We start from the raw sequence: 23251 nt of genomic DNA on the forward strand, positions 1-23251 counted from the left end.
TATTTTTGTGTAATATCATTTTTTTTTGTTGGAAATTGATAATTTTTTGTTTTCTTTTTTTTGTGTAATATTGTGTTTTTTTTTTGTTGGAAATTGAGAAAAAAAAGTTTCTTTTTTTTTTTTAATATTTTGTTTTTTTTTTTGTTGGTAACTGAGAAAATTTTTTATTTTGAATTTTAAGCAAGTCAAATGTAAAAAAAAAATTGGCCGGACCACCACCCTGGAACCGGCGCCTGGCCGGGACGCCGCCACCATGGTGGTGGCGCCTAGCCGGGACGCCAGTACCATGGTCATGGCGCCTGGCCTGGAAGCCTCAACCATGGTACAGGCGTCCTGGCTAGGCGCCATGGTGGCGGCGTCCCGGCCAGGCGCCGGTGCCACGGTGGTGGCGGCTCCTCCGGACGCCAGCCGTCTTTTCCTATGACATTCGTCGTCCCCCGGATCTCCGGCTTCCCCCGGCGTCCTCGTACGACTCCACATTTTTCGGCGAGTGAAATTTTCGTTTTCAGAGAAAATTGACAAAGGGGCAAAACTGTCAAATCATATTAATTTTGTGGGCTTTATGTAGTAATTTGTGGGCGATGTTTAACAAATCCCTTGATGTTACGCACAATCTATCTTACTCTCTGGCCTCTCCAACACCGTTTGTGGGTTGGTAGTCTTGGTGACATTTGAAGTTTCGCGTGATTGTTCGTTATTGTGCGCTACTCTTCATTTTTATTTTCTTACGGAAATGTATTTTTTCGAAAGATATTGTTCTAACTTCTTTCAGAAGTTTTGTTCTCTAGTTTTCCCTTAAGATACAGGTAATTTTAGATTTTTATTGGTTTATTTCAGAGATAGAGGGGTCTTTAGAGTCATGTATCTTTCTGATAAAATAATCTAATATTTTATATAAATAAAGTAGGCATTTTTGGAGAGCATTCGGAGTGCCACGTAAGAAATATACTTATTTCGACCAATAAGAAGAAAGATTAGTATTTAATTTTTGAATTAAAAAATTATGTCGCCACCTAGATAAAAGTAACGAATTAGATTTGATATATCTAATAATGCCACGTAGATTATAATCCACGAATTAAATTATTTTAATGAAACAGATAAAGTAAAAATATAGGAAAAGATAAATTTATTAATTCAAAACTACGAGTATAAGAAATCCAAAAAAATTATACTAAAAGATATTTAAATGATAAACAATAAATCAAATAATTAAAAATCTTAGATGTTCGTTAATTATAATTAATTTAAAATTTGTGCTACCTACCATTATAAATTGACACATCATACGACACAAACAAAATTTCGTATCAATAAAAAAAACCCCATCAAGCGAATTTTGTGTTAGTAATTTTGTGTTAATTTTTGGTCAGCAATGGCCGGGTAGTTTTTAGCTTAATTTTTAAAATCCTATGTTTAAATTAGTATTTCTAATTATTACTTGCATTGTATTAATTTGGGATACTCAACGATTATATGTTTATGTTTTATTTACTAAATGTTTTTTTACATGCAGATCTAACACATCATACAACACAAATAAAATTTCGTATCAATACAAAATCCCATCAACCGAATTTTGTGTTAGTAATTTTGTGTTAGTTTTAGGTCATCAATGTCCGGGTAATTTTTAAAATCTTATGTTTAAATTTATATTTGTAATTATTAGTTACATTGTATTATTTAGGATACTTAACGATTATTTGTTTATGTAATGGCATACGATTAGATGTTGTATACTTAATATATGGATGACTTTGGTTATTTTCGGAAATGATGAAAAAATTCCAATGCATAGATTTGATTTTATATCGCAACAAATTTTCATTTATTGGTAAATATATTGATTTATTTTATATAAATGTAAAGATTTAATTTATATCAATTTCAATTTGGCTAACATTTCACGGTTCAATTTATCCATTGATGTAGTAGGTTGGTTGTGGACGAGGTTGGTGATTCTATCGAAATAAAATATATGGTAAAACAATGAATAATGATTTAGGTTTTAAATTATTAAAGAAAATTTCATTTCACAATAAAGATTTTATATAATGGAAAAATTATCATACTTACAATTTATTTATATTTAATAAATTCATTATAAATTATACTAAAAAAATAAATATTAAACTTTTGTAATTGTGTCTGAAATTATTAAATACAATAAATCAAATAATTAAAAATCTTAGATGACGGGCTTCCATCTAGTTTTAAATTTATCGGTTTGGCAAAATATGTTTTTCATTATCGTTGGCATTATTTTCCATTTTCCTTCTTACAATAACTTTCATCTTAAGCCTTGATTGCCATTTTTTAAAAATATATATTCTTTCTTCATTTGTCTTTTATGAATGCTAATCAATATCAATATATTATAATTATTATTATATATTATTAAAACTCAATGGCAATACATACAATTCTGCCATGTGTCACCAAAGGCATGTATAGTAATTGTGCCACATGACGACATTACTTGGCATATGATGTGGTGCCATGTAGTACCATTAATTATCACCATTATTTCCATATTCATTATATCATTATGATTAATTTTTTCAACCACTTCAATAGTTAATTTCATTTATAAATTTCAAACTTTAATAATATATATACAAATTTTATTCAGATACATTTAACAACAATGTACGGAGTTTAATATAATAACAAAATTAATCTCATCTCTCTCTTTATATATATATATATATATATATATATATATATATATATATATATATATATATATATATATATATATATATATATATATATATATATATATATATATATATATATATATATTTGGAAGATAACTAAAAAATATATAGTACTTTTCATGCTAATAATGTTTTTTTTTTTTTTTTTTAAAAAAATATTTCCATTTTAGGGGGATTCTTATAACAATGGAAGAACTTAGGATACGCACTATTAGATAATGAATTTTGATGTTCAATAATTTTTGAAACAAAAGTACAAGTACCTTTATAAAAAAAAACATTAGTCATTTAAAAAATTAACTAATCAATAATTATATTTCACTTAATTTAACATATTAAAAATTAGTTTTAATATACATACAATTATCTGGGGCATCACTCGGGCTAAAAACTAGTTCAGTTATTAAAAATAGTGGTTTTCACAAACCCACCAACTAGAATTCCAGACAATGAAATCGATCATTCAGCATATGTTATACACTTATACTCCATCATTGACACTTTAGTTGCAAATTAGATACTAAATGCTAATATAGACTTTAAGGAATGAAAAGCTTTTCATTTTTTTTTTTTTTTTTTTTTTGAAAGGAAGGAATGAAAAACTAATTAATAATCAAGCAATCACAATAAACAAGATGATGAGGGTTGTTAGAATATGTCTTGAATCGGTTATCCCTCTTCGAACAACTATTGTGTTAGCTACAGTTTTCTTTTTTGGGTCTATCTTCAACCTATTTCATTTTAGGCTTTGGCCGCACTAATAAACTCCATTAGAGTTTAAGCTACCCACCATTATGTAATACTTACTTTCCTCAACACCAATAAGAACTCTTCTCTCACTTGTCTGTGGACATAGCTAATTCGTCTTAATTAGTGAACCACGTAAAACCTGTGTTCTTACTTTCTGATTTTTTTAATATTTTTTGCATTATAAGTGCATGGATCAATTCGAGGACAATGTTCTCCTAGCTCGCTATTGCATCTAATTAGGTAACTTTTACTATAGAAGCAAATTATTGATACGTTTCATACATCAAACAACTTCCCATTATGAAGAAAGTTTCAAGCTTTGTTCATCTTTTCATTAAGAAAGAAAACGGCGCAGCAAAATGTTTTTAGGGCTCTACCCTTGGAAGATTCATTCATTCATTTATATATCACCATTGACAGTGTGACAGCACACCAAAAACAAACGAAAATGACAGCCAGAATATTCTGTCTTACATAGCAGCTTTACCAGAATAGGCAAAACTTGAGGAAAGAACAATACATCATACAATATACTATACATCACGTATTTAGTATTTTCTACACTCCTCCCTCAAGTTGGACTTGGGATAGTTTACCAAGTCCTAACTTGGAACTTAGAAACCAGTGCTGATGACCAGGTAAGGATTTTGTCATGATGTCTGCAAGTTGAAGGGAAGATTTAACATGAGTGGTGGAAATTAGTCCACTTTCAATGTTTTCTCGAACATAGTAGCAATCCACCTTTAGATGTTTTGTGCGTTCATGAAAGGCAGAGTTATGAGCAATGTATTATGCAGACTTGTTATTACTGAACAGTGTCACAGGTTGTTGAACATGTTGCTCTAGATCTTCAAGGATTCCTGTAACCCAAGCTATTTCACTTGTGGTTTGAGACATGGTTCTGAGCTCAGCTTCACATGAGGATTTTGACACCACCTTTTGCTTCTTTGTTTTCCAGGAAACTAAGCAAGTTCCTAAGAAAACACAGTATCATGTCAAGGATCGACCACTATGAGCATAACTTCCCCAATCAGCATAAGAGAAAGCTGTCAAACATTCATCTTTTGTGCTTGGATAGAACAGTCCAAGGTCAAGAGTCCCTTTTAGATATTTTATCACATGTAGAGCAGCTGCCATGTGAGGCTTTCTAGGACAGCTTAGATATTGGCTGCCAATCTGGCCTGGAAAGATTTAAATAGAGCAGTCTGCTAATCAATCTTCGAAAAACTTGTGGATCTTCCATTAACTCTCCATCTGCTGTTGAGAGTTTGACTCCTTTAGGGAAAGGGAAGGTTAATGTTGTACAATTACTCATTCCACAATCATTCACAATTTCTGTAGCATACTTTCTCTAGTTTATCATGGTTCCATGAGCACTTCTTGCTACTTCTATTCCCAAAAAATATCTAAGATGTCCCAGGTCTTTCGTGGTAAACACTTCATTCAATCTTTTCTTCATGTGCTCAATCATTGAGTTATCATCTCTAGTGATCAAAAGATCATCTACATAAACCAAAATTATGCATATTTTCTCATTTTGCTTCTTGTAAAATACATAATTGTCTCTCACACATTGCTTGAATTTATGCTACAATAGGAATTTCTTCAACTCTAAATTTCACTGCCTCAAGGCTTGCTCAACCTATAAAAGCTTTTCTTAAGTCTACAAACATTTCCTTCTTGGGATGTCTCATACCCTGCTGGAATCTTCGAGTATACTTCCTCCTCTAAGTGCCCATGAAGAAAGACATTATTTATGTCTAGCTGATGCAGATCCCACCCTCTCAAAATAGCAAGAGGAATTAATATCCTAATAGAGAGCCACTTTTTGCAAAAATAGCAGAGCATTCTTCCTGGAAAATTTCAGTTCCATTATCACTTATAACAACCTTTACAGTTGTTTTGAAATGATTCTCAATATAAGCAAATAAAGCAACTAAAATGTCTTTCACTTGCTCTTTATTGTAAAGCAAATGAGTCCAAGTAACTCTTGAATGATCATCAAGAATTGTTAAAAAATATCTTCTACCTGTTAATGCAGGAATCCTGTAGGCTCCCCAAAGATCTATATGCAACAAATCAAAGACATTTTCTGCCATAGAATGACTAACATGAAAATTTAGCTTATGATGTTTAGCCAAACAACATGTATCACAAAAGAAATAATCATTCAAACCCTTACATTTAAGAAAGGATAAATGTTTCATCTTAGATAAGGACCCATGTCCTAATATTTGATGCATCAAGTTCAACTGTTGTTCAGTATTACACCTCAAAACAGAATTATTACACTCTACTTCATTACTTCTTTCCTACATTCTTCATTCTGCTCTCCCTTTGTCATCAGTTTGTAAATCCCACCTACCTTCCTTCTTGTTCCAACTGTCCTTCCACTAGAAGAGTCCTGAAACATACATTCACTGTCAATGAATATCACCTTCAGTTTTGCTTGTTCCATTAATCTGCTCACAGACAGCAAATTATGTTTAAACTCAGGTATATATAAAACATTTCTGAGTCCTATATCTAGACTCAGTGAGACACTTCCTATTTCTTTCACAAATCTCATAGTTCCATCTAAAAGCCCTACAGAGACAGGTTTCTTCGTCAAAGTTCTCATCTCAACAAAGAGATCTTTGCTACTTGCCATGTGGTATGAGGCTCCTGAATCTATAATCCAGGGTTTCTTTCTAAGGATTTCATAATAAGAGCATGCATTGTAGGAGGAAATTATACCTGCAAAGTTGCTCAAATGTGACTTATTTCCTCAAGTCTTGAAGGCTTTGCATTCATAGCCTTCAAGACTTGCTGAACTACTGCATTCACCATCTCTTTCGAAGTTCATGACTCACTGATCCCTTTCCTTTTGAAGGATTTTTAAACCAGTCTGGGAACCCATGTAGCTTAAAACAACCTTCTTTCACGTGTCCCCTCATCTTACAATGTTCACAAAAATGCTTTTTGTGCTTCTCTTCTTTGGTTTCTCTTTTCTGAAACCCCTTACCCTTAGCATTATTATTGCTCTACTGTGACCCTCCATTGGTGTATTTGCTCACTGCTATAGCACTCGATTCAACTGCTGATTTCATTGTACTACAAACCTCCTTTTGCTTTTCAATCTACTGTATCATATGATATGCCTTGTTCACCGTTGGCAAAGGATCCATTGCCAGAATATTTCCTTTCATGTTATCATAAATTCCATTCAAACCCATCAAGAAATCAATCACTTTGTTCTTTACATCTTTCTCTACCAGTTTCTTTAAGACATTGCAAGTGCAGTTTTTCATGGCTCCACAACTACACTCAAGATATCCTTCAAGATTACTTATTTCATCCCAATAATTTCTAAGTTTTCCACAGTAATCTCCTACACTCATCTCATTTTGCTACAAACCATTTACTTCCTTTTTTAACAAGTATAGCTGAGGTGCATTAGTTTCACCATATCTTTCCAGAAGTTTATCCCAAAATTCTTTAACAGATTCACATATGAGTATTTGTTCAGCAATTTTAGGTGAAACAGAAGCATACAACCAACATCTTAACATATAATCATTTCTGACCCATTTACTCAAATCTTCATAATAAACGGGGTTTTTTTTACCTTACCATCAATGAATCCAAGCTTGTTTTTTGCACCTAGAGCCATCCTCACGCTTCTGCTCCAGTTCAGATAATTACTTCCATTAATAGTGATGCTTCCCAATCCATTGGTCGAATGATCAGAACTACCAAAGTAGTAAGAATCAGCATAAGGCACTACTGTTTTATCACCCATTTTGTGTTTGAATAATTTTGGATTGATTTTGTTTAAAAAAGATTAAATTTTTCAGATTAAATTTTTCAGATTTTTGAGTCCCACAACCTGGTGAGCTCTGATACCATGAAGAAAGTTTCAAGCTTTGTTCATCTTTTCAGTAAGAAAGAAAATGGCGCAGCAAAATCTTTTTAAGGCTCTACCCTAGGAAGATTCATTCACTCATTTATATATCACCATTACACCATTGACAGTGTGACAGCACACCAAAAACAAACGAAAATGACAGCTAGAATATTTTGTCTTACATAGTAGCTTTACCAGAATAGACAAAACTACTTGAGGAAAGAACAATACACCATACAATATACTATACATCACGTATATAGTATTTTCTACTCATTAAGATCTTATAATGTATTTAACTTCGTTGTGTGCTATTAAAAATCGTATAACCCAATACAAAGTATATCAACACCTTCATTAATAAAGCACGAACTTAAAACCATTCATTTAAAATCAAACAAGAAGTTGATTGAGTTTTGTTTGGACAACCTATTATGGATCATTGTGCTTTAAAGGTGTATATTATAGACAACATAAGTTTTTAAGATCAACTTGGTCTTTGCCTTCTTGCACCCAATCCTAACTTAAATTTACCTGCTACACTTTATTAAGCAAATTTTACGGATATAAATGCTTATTTCAATGCATTAGGTCTTAAAAAAAAGAAAAGGTTATGTGAACACGATATGTTATTTATGTTTAACAACCCTAGATGAAAATGAGATAAAGTTAATCATCACTAAATAACTTAATACTAAAACAGACACCGAGAATAACACATGTCACTTCTTGGTGCTGTTTTTTCCCACCAAATTCACTCTTTTTTTTTTTTTTTTTTTTTTTCAAAGTCAATTACTATATAAAGATTATTATACAAGATTCACATTTTTGTATTTACTGTATTTACCAAAACGTGATATTTTTGACAATTTTAATTTACCAAACTATGGAAAGAATATTGAGCATTTTTTATTGGTGCATAGAATATTGAGCAACTAGATTAGTGCCCGTGCGATGCACGGTAGTAATAACTTTTTTTCCATAATTATTTTGTGATATAATATAAAAATGAGGCAGTTCATGTGGAACAAACAAATGCAATGCATATAAGAAAGATGAAATAGTAAGGCGAAAAACTATTTAAACTACAATTGAGAAAAAAATAAATTATTTTTGATTAGTTGTGTTGAAAATATTTTAAAATAGTGTACATTATATTATATTAATGATGCATGTGATTCCCAATAAAAATATACATTGTAGATGTCGTATGATTTTCTATAAATGAATTAATTTAGTAAAAAAAAAATAAACTATACAATGTACTTCCAAAAAATAAACTAAGTAGAATAATTTTTTAAAAAACACTTAAAACAGACATCATATATTTTATTGGCGGGAAATTTTTTAATGATAGCTTGACATATGTCCAAAATGATCGATGTAAGCATGAGCTGTTTTAGTAATAGTTAATAGATTTTTTGAAGGGAAAAAAAATGTTATAAATTGGTAAATTATTACAGAAATATTTAACAGAAAACTCACTCAATTGTTATTATTTCATAAGATTTCAAATCAACACCATGAATAGAAATGTTTTTTTTTTTTTTTCATTGAACTCCACTATTGTACAACTATATAATGGTAATTTAAATGTTAATATTGTAGTTTTGGCCCCTGTTATTTTATACTCTCCATCATATTTTAACCTTCTAAATTATAGTTTATTCTCCCTTAATTAAAAGGTCTCAAAATCTTGTGTAACTATTTTAAGTAAATAGAATACGAAATAAAATGGAATACAATAATTACTACCTCCGTTAAATATTAGTTGCAACTTTGAAATATTTTATATCTCACAAATAATACCCCAAACTTGTAACTAATATTTAACGAAGGTAGTATTATAAAGATAATATATAAAATTAGGAATAATATATTATTATAGTTATATTATCCAAATATTCCAAAAATAAAATATTTATGCTAAAAAGGGAGCGGGGAGTTTTGGAGGGAAAAAACAGCACTAGGAAGTGACACGTGTCATTCCTGATGTCTGTTTTAGTATTATGTTATTGATTTAACATTAAATAACAACTTTATCATCTATATATAAGAAAAGCTGTGATTTAAACTTTGTAATATATATCATCTATATATTAAATAACAACTTTATCATCTATATATATATGTTTCATTTGTAGGCTGATATGTTTCTTTAGTTGGCTTTATATCTTTATTTTGTTGGCTGATATATTTATTTTGTCGTTGGCTTATATGTTTCATAATGTTGGCTGATATATTTATTTTGTTGGTTTATATATTGCTTTTGTTTGCTGATTTCATCCTTTTGTTGGCTGATATGCTTCACTTATTGGTTGATATCTTCCTTTTGTTGGCTGATATGTATCTTTTGTTGGCTGATAGTTCATTTTGTTGGCTGATATGATTTTATTAATGTCTGATATGTTCCTAATATTGACTGATATCAGACATCAGTTGGATGATATGTTCCTTTTGTTGGCTTATATACATAATATCACATCCAGGTATAAAGGATATCATCCAACTTATAGATGATATCATCCAACTTATAGATGATATCATCCAACTTGTAGATGATATCATCCAGACAATGGAATTTATTTTATAAAAATAATAATAAGAATAAAAGTAAGATAGAAATGAAAAGGAACCTGAAAATTGAGAAAATGAAAAGACTGCAAGTTTCCATGAATTGGCGGAAGAAAGCGGAACCATTGCTGTCGCAAGATCACAATAGAATTTATTTTATAAAAATAATAATCCACCATTGCTGCCGCAAGGTCCATTTTCCGATCGTCATCGCCAGTTGTCATCGCCAAAGTCATCGTCATCCACCATTCACCGTCATCGTCATCGCCGTCATCCACCATTGTTGTCGTCATCGTCATCGTCATCCCCTCCGCCGCACGAAACATTGGGTGCGGACTCCCAATAGTTTGTGTCTGTTTTTCTTTTTAAATGTATCAGTTTGACCGGCACATTTGCCAAGACTTAACTTTGACCATTAATATTTTAATTGTCTACTAGTAAAAATTGTAACAAATTATATATTATGAAAGTAGACATTGTGACAAATCAAATGATATATTATATAATAAAATTTATTTATTTTATGATAGCAAATAATTAAGTCAAACATGACATGTGAATAATGTTAAAGTCAAACTGATGAATTAAAAAAAAAAAAAAAAAAAAAAACGGAGGAAGTAATACTTAGTTAAATTAAAGGATACAATATAATTCCTATACTTTGTTAAGCAACTAACAATTACTATAATTCGTACGCTTATGCTAGTATGTTTTATGTTTGATTTTTTATACTTAGTGCTTGTTTGGTTCAACATGGGAAATAATTTCCCACGTGAAATCATATATCATGGGAAGTTAATTCCCTTGCTAATTGCATAAAAATTTAACAAAAGTGTTTGATTGACATCATGGGAATTAGTATTTCCTAGGAAATAACTTTCTATGTATTATAGGAATTCACTCACCTTGGGGGGCTTGGTGAGTTATTTCCCATGCTATGTGGCTCTTGGAAATTTCTAGCCAAACACAACATATTTTAGCTATTGCCTAGAAATTTTCATTTCCAAGAAAAATATCATCCAACCAAACAAGTAATTGTTTGGTTAATAAGTAATTGTTTTTTTATCAAATTTTCTTTGTTATATATAGGTACATTAATAACTAAATGTTTTTTTAACTTATCAGTAGCACGGGTCCTAAATTAGTAGTCAACTAAAATTGAAGTTGACAAGTTGTTGAATTCGATGAAGAAGTTAGTGATGAAGTCTTTGTAAAATCAATTAGAAATCTACATAAAATTATTTAAATGACATTATTATCTATCTACAATATATATTAAAAGACGTTTCTAAACAAGTTTAGGAACCACATGGCACTCTCCTTATTTTTTTACTCAAATATGGTTCTTGTAAGATTTGAACCCACAATCTTAAGTTTAAATTATAAAGTATTAGCCACTAAGCTATTACCATGTTACATGGTATTTAATAATAATTAAATATTAATAACGATTTTTATCATAGAAATAATATAGTAAATCGGGGCATCGTCCGGGCCTAAATACTAGATATTTCATTATTTGTTGTTAAACCGGAAAAAAGAAGCCGATGGAACCACCAAAAAGCTTAAGGAAGTTGATTGGGCTCAGTTCGTACATCATTTACAAACCGAACATGACTGTTCAGTTTTATGGGCCTACAATGAAGCCTAGTTAATGAGCTGGCTAGGGCGAGTTAACCAGGTTGGGCTGGGCTGTACTGGGCCAACTCAGGACCTCTGACCCACTGTTTCTAGCTGTTGGATTTTTATATGTTTTTTTTATTGTAAAGTCGTTTCCTCCGTATTATGCAAAGGATACAACAATCAAAGTATCAAACAATGGGGTAGTTGTAGTTCACTAGTAAAAACAAGGAGTATATGCATTTTAATATTGGGGAAAAAAAGGTTAGTTTTTTTTTTTTTCATGAATCACGAATCTCCACAAGTATTGTTTATTTTTGTACCTTTTTTTTCATCGCAAGGGAACAAAAAGAAAAAAAAAAAAAAAAAGGAGCTTTCATAGATTAGCATAACAAAAATTTAGGTGGTTTATTTTCTTCAATTCGTATAGAAACTGGCTTGGCCAACTAGGCGAGTTTAGTTTGAGATTAATATATGAATTGCTATTTAGTTGAAAACTCGATTTGAGCTTGAAAGTTGTGACCAAGTAAGTACGAAGTAATATTTTAGGTTATAATATTCAAATTACGTGAGTTCTCGCTATATTTGAGATCCTTAAGCCTTAACATCAATATACGCCTAGTGAACATGCAGTGATGTTTACTTTGTAATGAGTTACTAGTTTTTTTTAACCTCTCATTACAAATGATTGTGAAATGATCTCATCTAAAACAAGCATGTTCTATTACAATTTACAAATTGCTACCTATATTAAGTTTTAAGATGAAACATATTGCCTTATTATCATTGTTACAAAATTAAAGCATTAAAAGATGAAACATAAAATACTAATATTGATGTATTGTAAAGGAGAGGATATATATTTGATACTCTATAGAAGCTCGTTTATGCTTGATAACGAATCCCCTTTTAATCAATTGACGGACAATATATTCTCCTTGATCCTTTATCATAATCTAATTGTCACCAATCAAAATTACACTTAATAACACGACTATTAATGATGGATACAGTCCACACAGAGAGCAAACTTTTGTAACCTCAACTCTTCGTAAAATCGATCAATGAATTCTTGTGCTGCACTATCCACACAATTCATGTCAAATCATAATAATCATCATCAACATTACAATCACCATACCTCTCCATTGTAATAATTTTAGATGGACCATTCGTAATTCTAAGGGCATCATCATGGTGTTGATAATTGTGATTGTAGTAGCATAATGAACGAGGGTAATACTATCTTTTACTTTTGGACCTTCTGATCACGTGCACGGGGGATGCCGGACTACTACAACTAAATTCATACTCCTTCGGATAGTTGACTGTCACGTGTACATCCATTGACCGGCATGATTGAGTGTGGTGATGGTGTATGATATCACCTAGAGACCTTGCTAAGATTTTAACACGTGTTTTTATACGGCTAAGATCAACCATTGGCTTGATTACTAATCAACACTTTTGCTAATTATTAGAGAAAATATCGGCAAGTTGTTCATTCGTCGAGAGAGAGAATAGTGGAAGAATTGTAGTTCTCAAAGATTTAGTGAAAACATCGATAAATTGTTCATCGGTTAAAAAGAAGAATGGTTGAGGAAATAGTTGGGAAAGCTCTACATATTCAAATAATATATGTTTTGTTGTTTTGGGAAGTATAAAGTCTAAGCTAAATAGATGTAGTGAATAAAATACTTAATTAAGATTATTAATTATATTATAATCAGTGATAAATAAATGTGATTGTAGGTTACTTCATAGAATGTTACATCTACCTTGTGGTTAGTTCAACCATTACTCATTAGAGATCAACAATTAATAATAATGTCTTAATGGGTGAACCAATTAGTAGATATTTATGTCTTAATGGCCGGGTGAACCAATTAATAGATACTAGGTTAGCTCCCGTGCCATGCACCGTAATTTTCAATAACCATTATTAAACTACGATTTTAATTAATTTTTTTTATAAACATTGTAAATATATTGTTGACAAATTTTGATTATAATAAAGGATTACAAAAGATACGTTAGATATAAAATGATGTAGAATGATTAAAATAATGTTAATAATTTTTTTTATAGCTATATAAATATTTGTGTTAAACATATGCCAAATATTTTTTTTTTATTTTTAAGTAATTATATTGTATAAGATTAGGGAATTATTTATGTATAAGATTTTTTTTCTTTAATTGAAATTCATTCAAAAAAAAAAAAAAAAAAGAAAACTAAACTAAGGACACACCAGAAGATGACACGTGTCATTACTGGTGTGTCTTTTAGTATATTTTTATTGATTTTTTTTATTTCTTTTTTGGTAGAAAATTTATTTCTTACTCCATGAAGTTCATGTGTTGTTGTGCTTTTAGTGTTGGTATAGTCGAATTAATACTCGTAATAGATAATGAACTAATATTGAAGCGATGTTTATAACGTTTATTTTTGTGGAATTCCAAGAATTTTAATACTGAGTACTTATTACTTTTTTGTTAGCAATTATAAAAAAAAGTAAAAAAAATTAAATTACAACAAAAATAGTTTATTAGTGTAAAATTACTACATGAATTATATATTTACATTACTCATAATAGATATGGAAATGAAAAGCTCATGAAAATGAGATACTCTTGTGAAGATAAAAAAGTGAATAAGATGGAGAATTTTGTTTACTACTTTCTCTATTTATATCCCACGTACAAGTTGGTTACATATATAATAAATGTGCAATTAGATATAGGCTAAGGAACTTTAATTTCTGACAAAGACCGTACCTAACAAATTAAATCTTACAATTACGTACCATGTTAAAAAATCGCCAACCTCAGTAAGTCATTAACTCACTATAAATATATGAGTTTGAAAGTAGCTAAGGACATATTATATTGTTGTCCCTCAAAAAAATGGAGGAAAAGTGGGAAGGGAAGGTGTCAACAACCCTACCAAGCACTAAACCACACCAAATTTGGCCACTTTTCAAGGATTTCTTCAACATTCACAAATATTTTCCTACCCTTTCCAATTCCTATGGTGTCCATGGTACTAATGGTGAGGTTGGTTGTATCAGAGTTTGCGTCGGTTCTTCTAGGAGTTTCTTCCTACCAAAAAAGGATTTTGATTCAAAGATCAACGGTGAAGAATTGGTTAGTTTGTCCAAGGAGAGATTAATAGCCGTTGATGAAGTGAACAAGAGTTTAAGTTATGAGATAGTAGAGTCAAACATTGGATTAACTTCATATGTAGCAACGGTCATGATTAGCCAAGGTGGTGATGATCAAGGTAATGAAGGGTGTGTGATTGAGTGGAGTTTTACCGTTGATCCTGTTCAAGGGCTAAAATATGAGGATTCGGTGAAGAAGTATGAAGTGAGTTTGCTAAAGATGGCTAAAGCAATGGAAGATTCTCTTATTACAAGTTCATAAATTTTATTATTATGGTGGAATTTCTAGTGAAAATTTTTATGGTTTTCCAATTTGTTTATGTTGTGCACTATTTAATTAAGCGTATTAATTAAGTTTGTCGAATGATATGTATTATTGACGCACATTTACTTCCTCCGTTTTTTACTTGCAGCATTCTGAAATCTACTCTATTCATATGCTCCAGTAAAATTGCACACACTTTTATATGTGGTTATACACATCGTGTGGCTAGTCATTAACGGGGGTTAATTAGTCTTAAAGGAGTTATTCGGTCAGTGTTATAGGGGTTACCTTGTTAGTTTTATAAGATTACTTGATCAGAAATTACTCGATCAGTGTTATAAGAGTTACTTTGTTTCGTTACAAGCGACTACATGGTGTGGCCAGCAACATACAAACGCGTTGATAAAACTGTATATTAGTTTTTTTTTTTTTCCTTTGGTTATTGATTTACAACCACCATCATCATCATCATCATCATCATCATCATTATTATTATTATTATAACAAAAACCTACAAAGTCAATTGATTTACAAGAAATTAGTGGGGAGCCGAGATACAATCTGGGCCCCCACCCCTCTAGCTATAGCGAACCCGATCCTGTTGAAGATATGAGCAGCTGCACGAGCACCAATATCCTGAGTCCTAGCAAACGCTTGAATCCGCTTCAGCAACGCAACAACATCCTTCTCTAATTCCCCCAATGAAGAAAAGGAGAAAGGAAAAAACCCATAGCCAATTGCCCTGCAACACGCCCCATACTTGTCCCGCTTCCGCTGAGCCGCAGCCGACACAACACGACCAGGAACAAAGTCAGATAACCCAGATTGAGTCAAAGGAGAACACCCCGTCAAGTCAACACATACATCAAGACCTCTTTCCCAGGAATAAAGCAACACATCTGCCGGTCGAAGGCCCCCGTCATTCCCTCCAGTCAACCCAACGTTAACCTCCTTCCTTGCAGAAATCCCAGAGCGGAAACAAATATCAACAAGGGTATCACGAACAACGTTGTGCCGATATTTAATACCTACCATCCCAGCACAAGACACCGCATGATCCCCATAAATATCCCCATCAAAAACTCTAGAGCAAGCAGAACATGGAGTCGAAACGGAGAACAAGGGAACACCCAACCGGTAGCAAAGAACACAACGGTAAGTCTTACCATTCATAGTCTGACCCAAACCTGATATCGGGACCGCTCGCAACCAGGCAGATGTGTGATCCCCCTGCTGGGACTTCCATAAGGCGACCTGACGCGGAGATAAGGAGAAAGTGGATTCTACAGATGCAGTGACCTTCGCGAAATATATATCTGCCAATTTTTCCATGAGGTTAGGGGCAGCGATCTCACTAGGGTTACGCAAAAGGTCAGTATCCACAGTCCTATTAAAAAGACTAAGAGCGCCATCGGAGGCCGGACCTGGACCATCAATACCAGAATTGCGAAGAAGCGAAGTCTGAAGACCAGAAGACTGCAAACGCGACGCAAGGAAAGCATAGTGACGAACATCACCCGCTGAATAGACACCCAATCCACCATAAGAAAAAGGTAAGGTGGCAAGTCGCCATTGCCAATCACCAAAACCTGGCCCCGAAGCAGTTACAATGCGCTCCAAAGAACCTCGAAGGGCCACATCAAAAGAAACCTGGGCCGCTTCAAAAAGACGAGGAGGACACCAAAACTAGAAATGCCAAAACTAATATGACTGATCCGACTTGAAACAATATAATCAAATTCAGATTTCGACTTTATAAAAACACAATACTTTAGCATAAAATACATATAAGACGACCTGATCTTACTAAACCTTACCTAAACATTCAAATTGACACCTCTAAACTTCAAGTAATAAACTTCCCTTCTTTTAATTGCTTGGCAGTTCATAACTCCACATCGACCGGGAAGTAATTTTTGTAAGTTTGCAACGAAGTTATTCGCATCAACATAGCGTTCACAAATCAATTAAGATGCGTCTAAAGAGATACCTTTTGGCTTTTGATAATGTTTTGTTTATTGTGATGAGGATCGAATTCTTTTTTTTCTATTTTTTTTTTTTCTTTTTTAATGAATAGATGGTCTGTTTTTCTTCTTCCCCTTCTCCAATAGATGATCTCTTTTTCTTCTTCCTCTTGTCTCTTTCTCATGCAATAGTTTTCTTACAGATTAGACCAATATAAATATAATTTGACCAATTTTATACTACTTCTGTTACATTAACTTGGTGTACTAAGAAGAAAATATTTGCATTGCAGCATTAGTATTATTATGTACTTATGTGTTATGTAGTTATGTTTATTGTAATGCTGTAGGGCGAGAAGTATATCTTATGATAATGTGTACGTACTAAAACAACTAGTTAATAATTACGTGTCAAATCTATCAATAAACACTCAAAAAATAATCACAGGGCCATTTCACATATAAACAATTAAATGAGTAATGGAGTTACTTGTTAGATGAATGAGGGGTTATCGCAATGGAAAAAATGGGGTTACTTTCATTACAAAGTGGAGTTATTCTTTTAATAATAAAAAAATATAAGAAAGGATGTTTTACTAGATCGAATTGAATGAACAAATTGGATTATTTTTTTAAAAAATTGATTTTACTCTTTAAATTGGGTTACTCTATGGGCAAAATTAGGTTATACATATGAATAATTAAGATTACTCATATAAACGAATAATAATTAAACTTATAAACAAATGTGGTTACACCATGTGGTTAGCCACACATAATGACACAAGACTTTCACTAAAATAATAAATTAATTAAAAATATATATATACAATCAGTTTGTACTATATCTTTTTTTTTCCTTGTGAAAATAAAATACTGGAGTTTGATAATTTATGACTTCTGAATCCCAATGTAGTACTTCATGAATTTTGAAATATTTTTTTGTTTTGTCTTGCACTACTATATAAATATAATGTTGACACTCAAAATTTAAAATCTTAGATCCATCTCTATAATTACTAATATTTATTTCAATGAACGCGATCCAACTAAACTAAAATTTTAACATTACCAACTATATATATTTAATCAAAATATCATTTGTTTTCTTAAACAACTAGTAGAACTTATATTAGATTTAACGTTCAAGCATAGCTAGCCAAATTAACATTCCATTAAAAAAAAGGTTTTAAAGTACTTTATGAAAACTTTCGTGTCTCACATTGTTGAACAGTATTTTGATTTGTAATTTGTTTTTCTTCTTTCTCTGAGATGAACCATGCATTTCTCTGAGGTTTAAAAGAACAAAGCGAAAAAAATAAAATGATAACAAACCATCAACCAAATTAGAAGAACAAATTTGTGTTGTGGTTCATATTCAACTAGGGCCCATGCCAACAATACACTATCTTTTAATCCACTCCTTTACATCTAAACAAATGTCAATGGTGTAAGGCTTATACAAAAAAATGACAATATTATATTTTAGTTTAAAATAATTATAATATTAGAGAATAACTACAAGATGTCAACGTTACAAATGATAAATGTATCACCTTTTGACAATGAAGCTACTCTTTGAGTCTCTGTTAGTTACGGAGTACTCCTTTGATTTGCGTGACGATGGTCTTATTAATTAAAATAAAATTAAAATAGGAATAACTTTTAAAAATGGTTCGGGAGTAATTAACATCCAAAAAGCTAAAATATTATAGATTAAAATTATATTTCTCGATCTCCATGTCACGTATTTTTGCAAATAACCAATACGAAGTATATAGCTACATTTATAGACATTTGAATTACTAACGTGACAATTCATACAGTCCCATCACAAAGTAATTAATAAAACCCAAACAAAAAAAAAAATCTCAAAGAAATATTTAAGGTAAGACATAACCCCCACAAGCACTCTCTACTTTAATTTGTTGGTCCACTTAATCTATTGTATGTATGTACAACAATTCTTGGTCTATAAAAGCTCATTCTTAATCATCCTTCTTCACCCCATAAACTCACCTTAAAAAATTCAAATCTTTTATATTCTCTCACTAATTTCTCTCACTAAAAATGGGAGACCAAGCTCAAGAGTCAGCCAAATGGGAAGGAGAGACAATAGTAGAGCTAAAACTCACACCACAACAAGCATGGCCACTCATAGCAGATTTTTGCTCCTTAGACAAATGGTTTACTCACCTTGAGAAGTGTTACCTAGTAGAAGGTGAACTAGGTGAGCCAGGCATGGTTAGGTGTTGTGAGTCCTCAAAGTTCGGAGGCGACGGCGTGGCTCGGTTTGCTAAGGAAAGGCTTATATCCATTGATCCATCACAGATGTGTTTGTCCTATGAAGTTCTTGATAACAACGCAGGGTTCAAGTCTTATGTCTCAACCATGCGGTTGTTTCCGAGCGACGGCGGTGATGATGATGATGATGATGGAAGAAGTGGGTGTAAGTTTGTGTGGACGTTTGAAGCTGATCCTGTTGAAGGGTTTACCTTAGAAGGTCTTTGTGAGATTTTTAAGGCTATTGCTCATGGCATGGTTATTAAGATGGAAGAAGCTTATAGTCAATGTGAAGCTAATTAAAATATTGAAGCTTTTATGTATTATTTATCTTATATTATGATTTTAGTTTATTATAATCTCAAAAAGTTGTAATTTATGCTAGTAATTAAATTGTATTATTATTGGAGCTTTTAATTTAATAGGTGTCGTTATGAGAATCTTCTGAATAAATAAAGGTTCAATTTTTATATCGTTGTCTCGTTATTTTGTTAACTCATTGAAACTATGTTACTAAGTGAGTTTACTTAATAACCGATTATCAAATGAACTTTACATATCATTGGTCACATTATTTTCTACTCATCGATTCGTGTATGTCACTAGTAGAATCCACTTACATACGTTAACCTAAACTTATCAATTCTTATATCCTTGATAATCTAGCTAGTTTCTACTTTTTTCATAAACTTGAATAACACTACATGTATTAATGCAATATTCATTTTTCTTGTCTCAAAACATGCTTGTGTAGTTAGATATGCTATTCTCATTCATGCCAACTACCAAGCCATAGAAAGGGAAACTCTTTCTCTAAGTGATATTGTTACCGTTCAATATAATGGAAGGATGAGTCACACATAAAAAGGCAGTTGAAGAACATTAAAATATGTTGAACTGTTATTGGTCGTTAATTTAAGTCATGTGACTGTAATAGTCTATCTGGTCGTATAGTAATTTCGTTCTTATTGTGGTTTTCCATCTAAACAATTCAAAATTGTCAAACTTATCCCATTGTTAATCAGAAAATAAAGATTGTGGTTGGTATTGGAAGAAATATATGGACAGAAAATAAAGTCCCAAAAGATAATTTAACTGAGTTTATATGATGTGATATAAATGTGTCTATTCTATAGGAGCAACGTATTAGGACATTAAGAGTAAACTCACCCTAAGGAGTTAAAGTGAGGAAAGTGTCACAAATTAGTAGTCAAAATTAGAAAAGGCTTGGAAAATGGTTCAAATCAATCAATTCAATGCAAGCTCAGCGAGTAGATTAAGCAAAATGAAAATTTGGCCAAATAAAGAAACAACATGGATAGAGTTGGAACTGGGACTGATTGTGTAAGCTTACATGCCTTGTACTCCAGCGAGCCATGTTTGGTACATATAAGGAAAGTTCAAGCAGTGTCAGTCTTTCTAAATAGACTTCAGGGTCATAATAGTGGCCCCCTTTAACTATCTTTTGCTTCAACTATTGGTAAAAAAGAAAGTGGATCAACACTTAGCTTGCTCATGCCAAATTATATAAATGATGTCCATACACAACCTTTTGGTGTGCCTCACATTCCTAACGATTCATGCACTGGCCTGGCTTGATTCATGACCAACTCTGAAAATTGAATTCAGATCAGATGAGATTTAATTATGAAAACAAATTATGTCCCTAGAAAATATAGTTTATTTTAAAGGGGAAGTAGATGTACTAAAGCTTTGAATCCACTCAAACTTTCCTTCTCTCGAAGGAAACATAGCCAATTATGACTTATGAGCAATGTCAATGTCACCACCTTCATACGCTTAAGTGTAAGAGGACCATTAAAAAAAGTTCAAATTGAAGAAATGAAACAACAAACAAGGTTCCACAAATAATACATCAATACGCCGCAAATCAGTGACAATTGTCCAAGCACGTAAATTTAATGTATTTATTTTGTATGGACCATTGCAATTTCTCAACCCAACGTGATTTTTTAGGTTGGCGTTTTGCACTAGTACTGAGTAAGTGAGAAAGTACACATGCAAAAAATTTATATTTCTTGGTCATAATTTTGACTATACTACACCAATTAAGTAGCTAGATCTAAGCATAACTTGCGGAAACATTAATTTGGGCAAACCAAGATACCAAGACACTAAGTAACCGTGTCAGCTGGCCGACGTGTGCTGTTTACTAAATTAGTGATTTTTATGTTAATTTAGCTATCAATGGAACTATTGCATGTTAGTTAGAATTTAGCGATTGCTAGGTATTTGGTGGTTAATGTTTTACGACTATTAGCTAATTTTTAATAACCAATCTTGACCTGGTGGTGACAAAGAAGATAATAAGAATATACATTACAGTGTGATTATGTATGAAAAACATCCTTTTGTATATATGGTAAAATAATACATTCGTCCCGATCCAAACTTGTGTTTTTTCTTTATAAATGCCCATTAACACCACATTAAAAAAGTTTACTTAGACATTATACCAAAGACATTGACATTAAAATTTCCACATAAATTTACATACAAATTGGCTTGCATTATCAACATCAATTAGCATTATTACTATCTATATACCAAATAGGTTGTAAACACGTACTTAAAGATAGATAGATTGCATTACTACTAATACTTCAACAGATTAAAGCACAAACTTTAAATAATCATTATCTTAATCTTATGAGTTATGATGTTGTACCGAATTTATAGAACGCATTTGCTGGCTGAGAAGATAAGGGCGGTGAACATGATCCAAAGACATCGAATATAGAACTATCTAATAACAGAGCAAATTCAAATTACTGTATTCACTTAATAAAATAATACCAAGTAATCTTAATTTGACATAATGCTGCAAAAAGCTTATTCTGTCTTTTGTGAATTAGAATAAACGAAGAAACAAACAACTTAAAAATGAAACATGGTGATAATGACAAAAGCACTAAATGTTCACAAAAAAATCATTAATAAAGAAAGTCTGTCTTCTGCCGAAAGAATCAAAGAAATAAACATAGATGCTTAACTACAGTCCTCAGGTTTTTTTCTTGTGAGATTCTTAAAATATGCCTTCTCTTTTGTTAAAGATGGTCATATATTAAGTTATTAACTACTCTATATATTATTCATTAATGGCGTATTTAGTTCAAATTACATTGTCAATATAATTTTTAATTACGAATAGAAAGAATATTGATAGAGTAATAAAACATATTCAAAGTTTAAGGTGATACTCCGTAGTTTGTTGAGACTTAGGAATATGTTTTATATTCTATTGAATACGACTAATGATAAAGTATCTTAAAAACTAAGAGGTGACTTATAATATCGTCAAATATTACATACTATGTGTTGTGTTTGGTGAGACCTGTCGCATAAAAGGATAGAAATGAAGATGAGCTGGTAATATCACTAATATGGTGAACATACAAATAAAGAGAAGACAGAAGTTAATTGCCATTTTATAAAAGAAAAACGAAAGAGGATCAACTGATGCAAGATTTGGACGGTGCTATTGCAGTTTAGTCAATGCGATGCCTATTTATTCTATTACCTGATTTAGGGATTAAGGGATCATTTTGTTTTTAAATGAAACAACATTATTCTAATACGCAAGCTGCAAACCAGTTGTTACACTTATTAGTTTGGAAATAAAATATTTTAGAATTTAGATAATATGTGTAGTAAATGGCATTTATATTACTCAAGTCTCAGACTATGGTTTCAATAACAATACAGCTAACTACCAAAAAAAAATTATATATATATATATAAACACCCAATATTTCGAGTTTTTGACAAAAAAAATATATGTATAAAGATTAATCAGCCTCTCTATATTGCGAGTAAGACTGTTTACACCTAGACCTGTACAAACGTTCCGCTCTCATCGAAATCCAGGTAGGCTATAGGACACCCCAAAACAACTAAAACGACAGTTTCATATCATATACATATACAGATGACAGCAAACGTTTTAAAGGCAAATTTGCCAGAAAACAGTTTGCAACTGTAATCAGACACACCAATCTACCAAAA

General features: G+C 31.7%; 2 protein-coding genes across 2 annotated transcripts; both read left to right on the forward strand.

The window, feature by feature from the left end:
* The first annotated feature begins 14456 nt into the window (after nt 1–14456).
* LOC110696225 (lachrymatory-factor synthase-like) lies at nt 14457–14975 on the forward strand. The gene has a single exon (XM_021873503.1). It carries the CDS (start codon nt 14457–14459, stop codon nt 14973–14975), a length of 519 nt encoding a protein of 172 aa, XP_021729195.1.
* A 4037-nt stretch (nt 14976–19012) lies between these two features.
* LOC110696226 (lachrymatory-factor synthase-like) lies at nt 19013–19528 on the forward strand. Its single transcript, XM_021873504.1, has one exon. The coding sequence runs from the start codon at nt 19013–19015 to the stop codon at nt 19526–19528; it is 516 nt and encodes a 171-aa protein (XP_021729196.1).
* The last annotated feature ends 3723 nt before the right edge of the window (nt 19529–23251 follow it).

Source organism: Chenopodium quinoa, unplaced genomic scaffold (genome assembly GCF_001683475.1).
Source record: "Chenopodium quinoa cultivar QQ74 unplaced genomic scaffold, ASM168347v1, whole genome shotgun sequence".
Classification (NCBI taxonomy): domain Eukaryota; kingdom Viridiplantae; phylum Streptophyta; class Magnoliopsida; order Caryophyllales; family Amaranthaceae; genus Chenopodium; species Chenopodium quinoa.

Coding starts and splice junctions, on each gene's coding strand:
- LOC110696225 (XM_021873503.1), top strand. CDS start 14,457: ATGGAGGAAAAGTGGGAAGGGAAGGTGTCAACAACCCTACCAAGCACT.
- LOC110696226 (XM_021873504.1), top strand. CDS start 19,013: ATGGGAGACCAAGCTCAAGAGTCAGCCAAATGGGAAGGAGAGACAATA.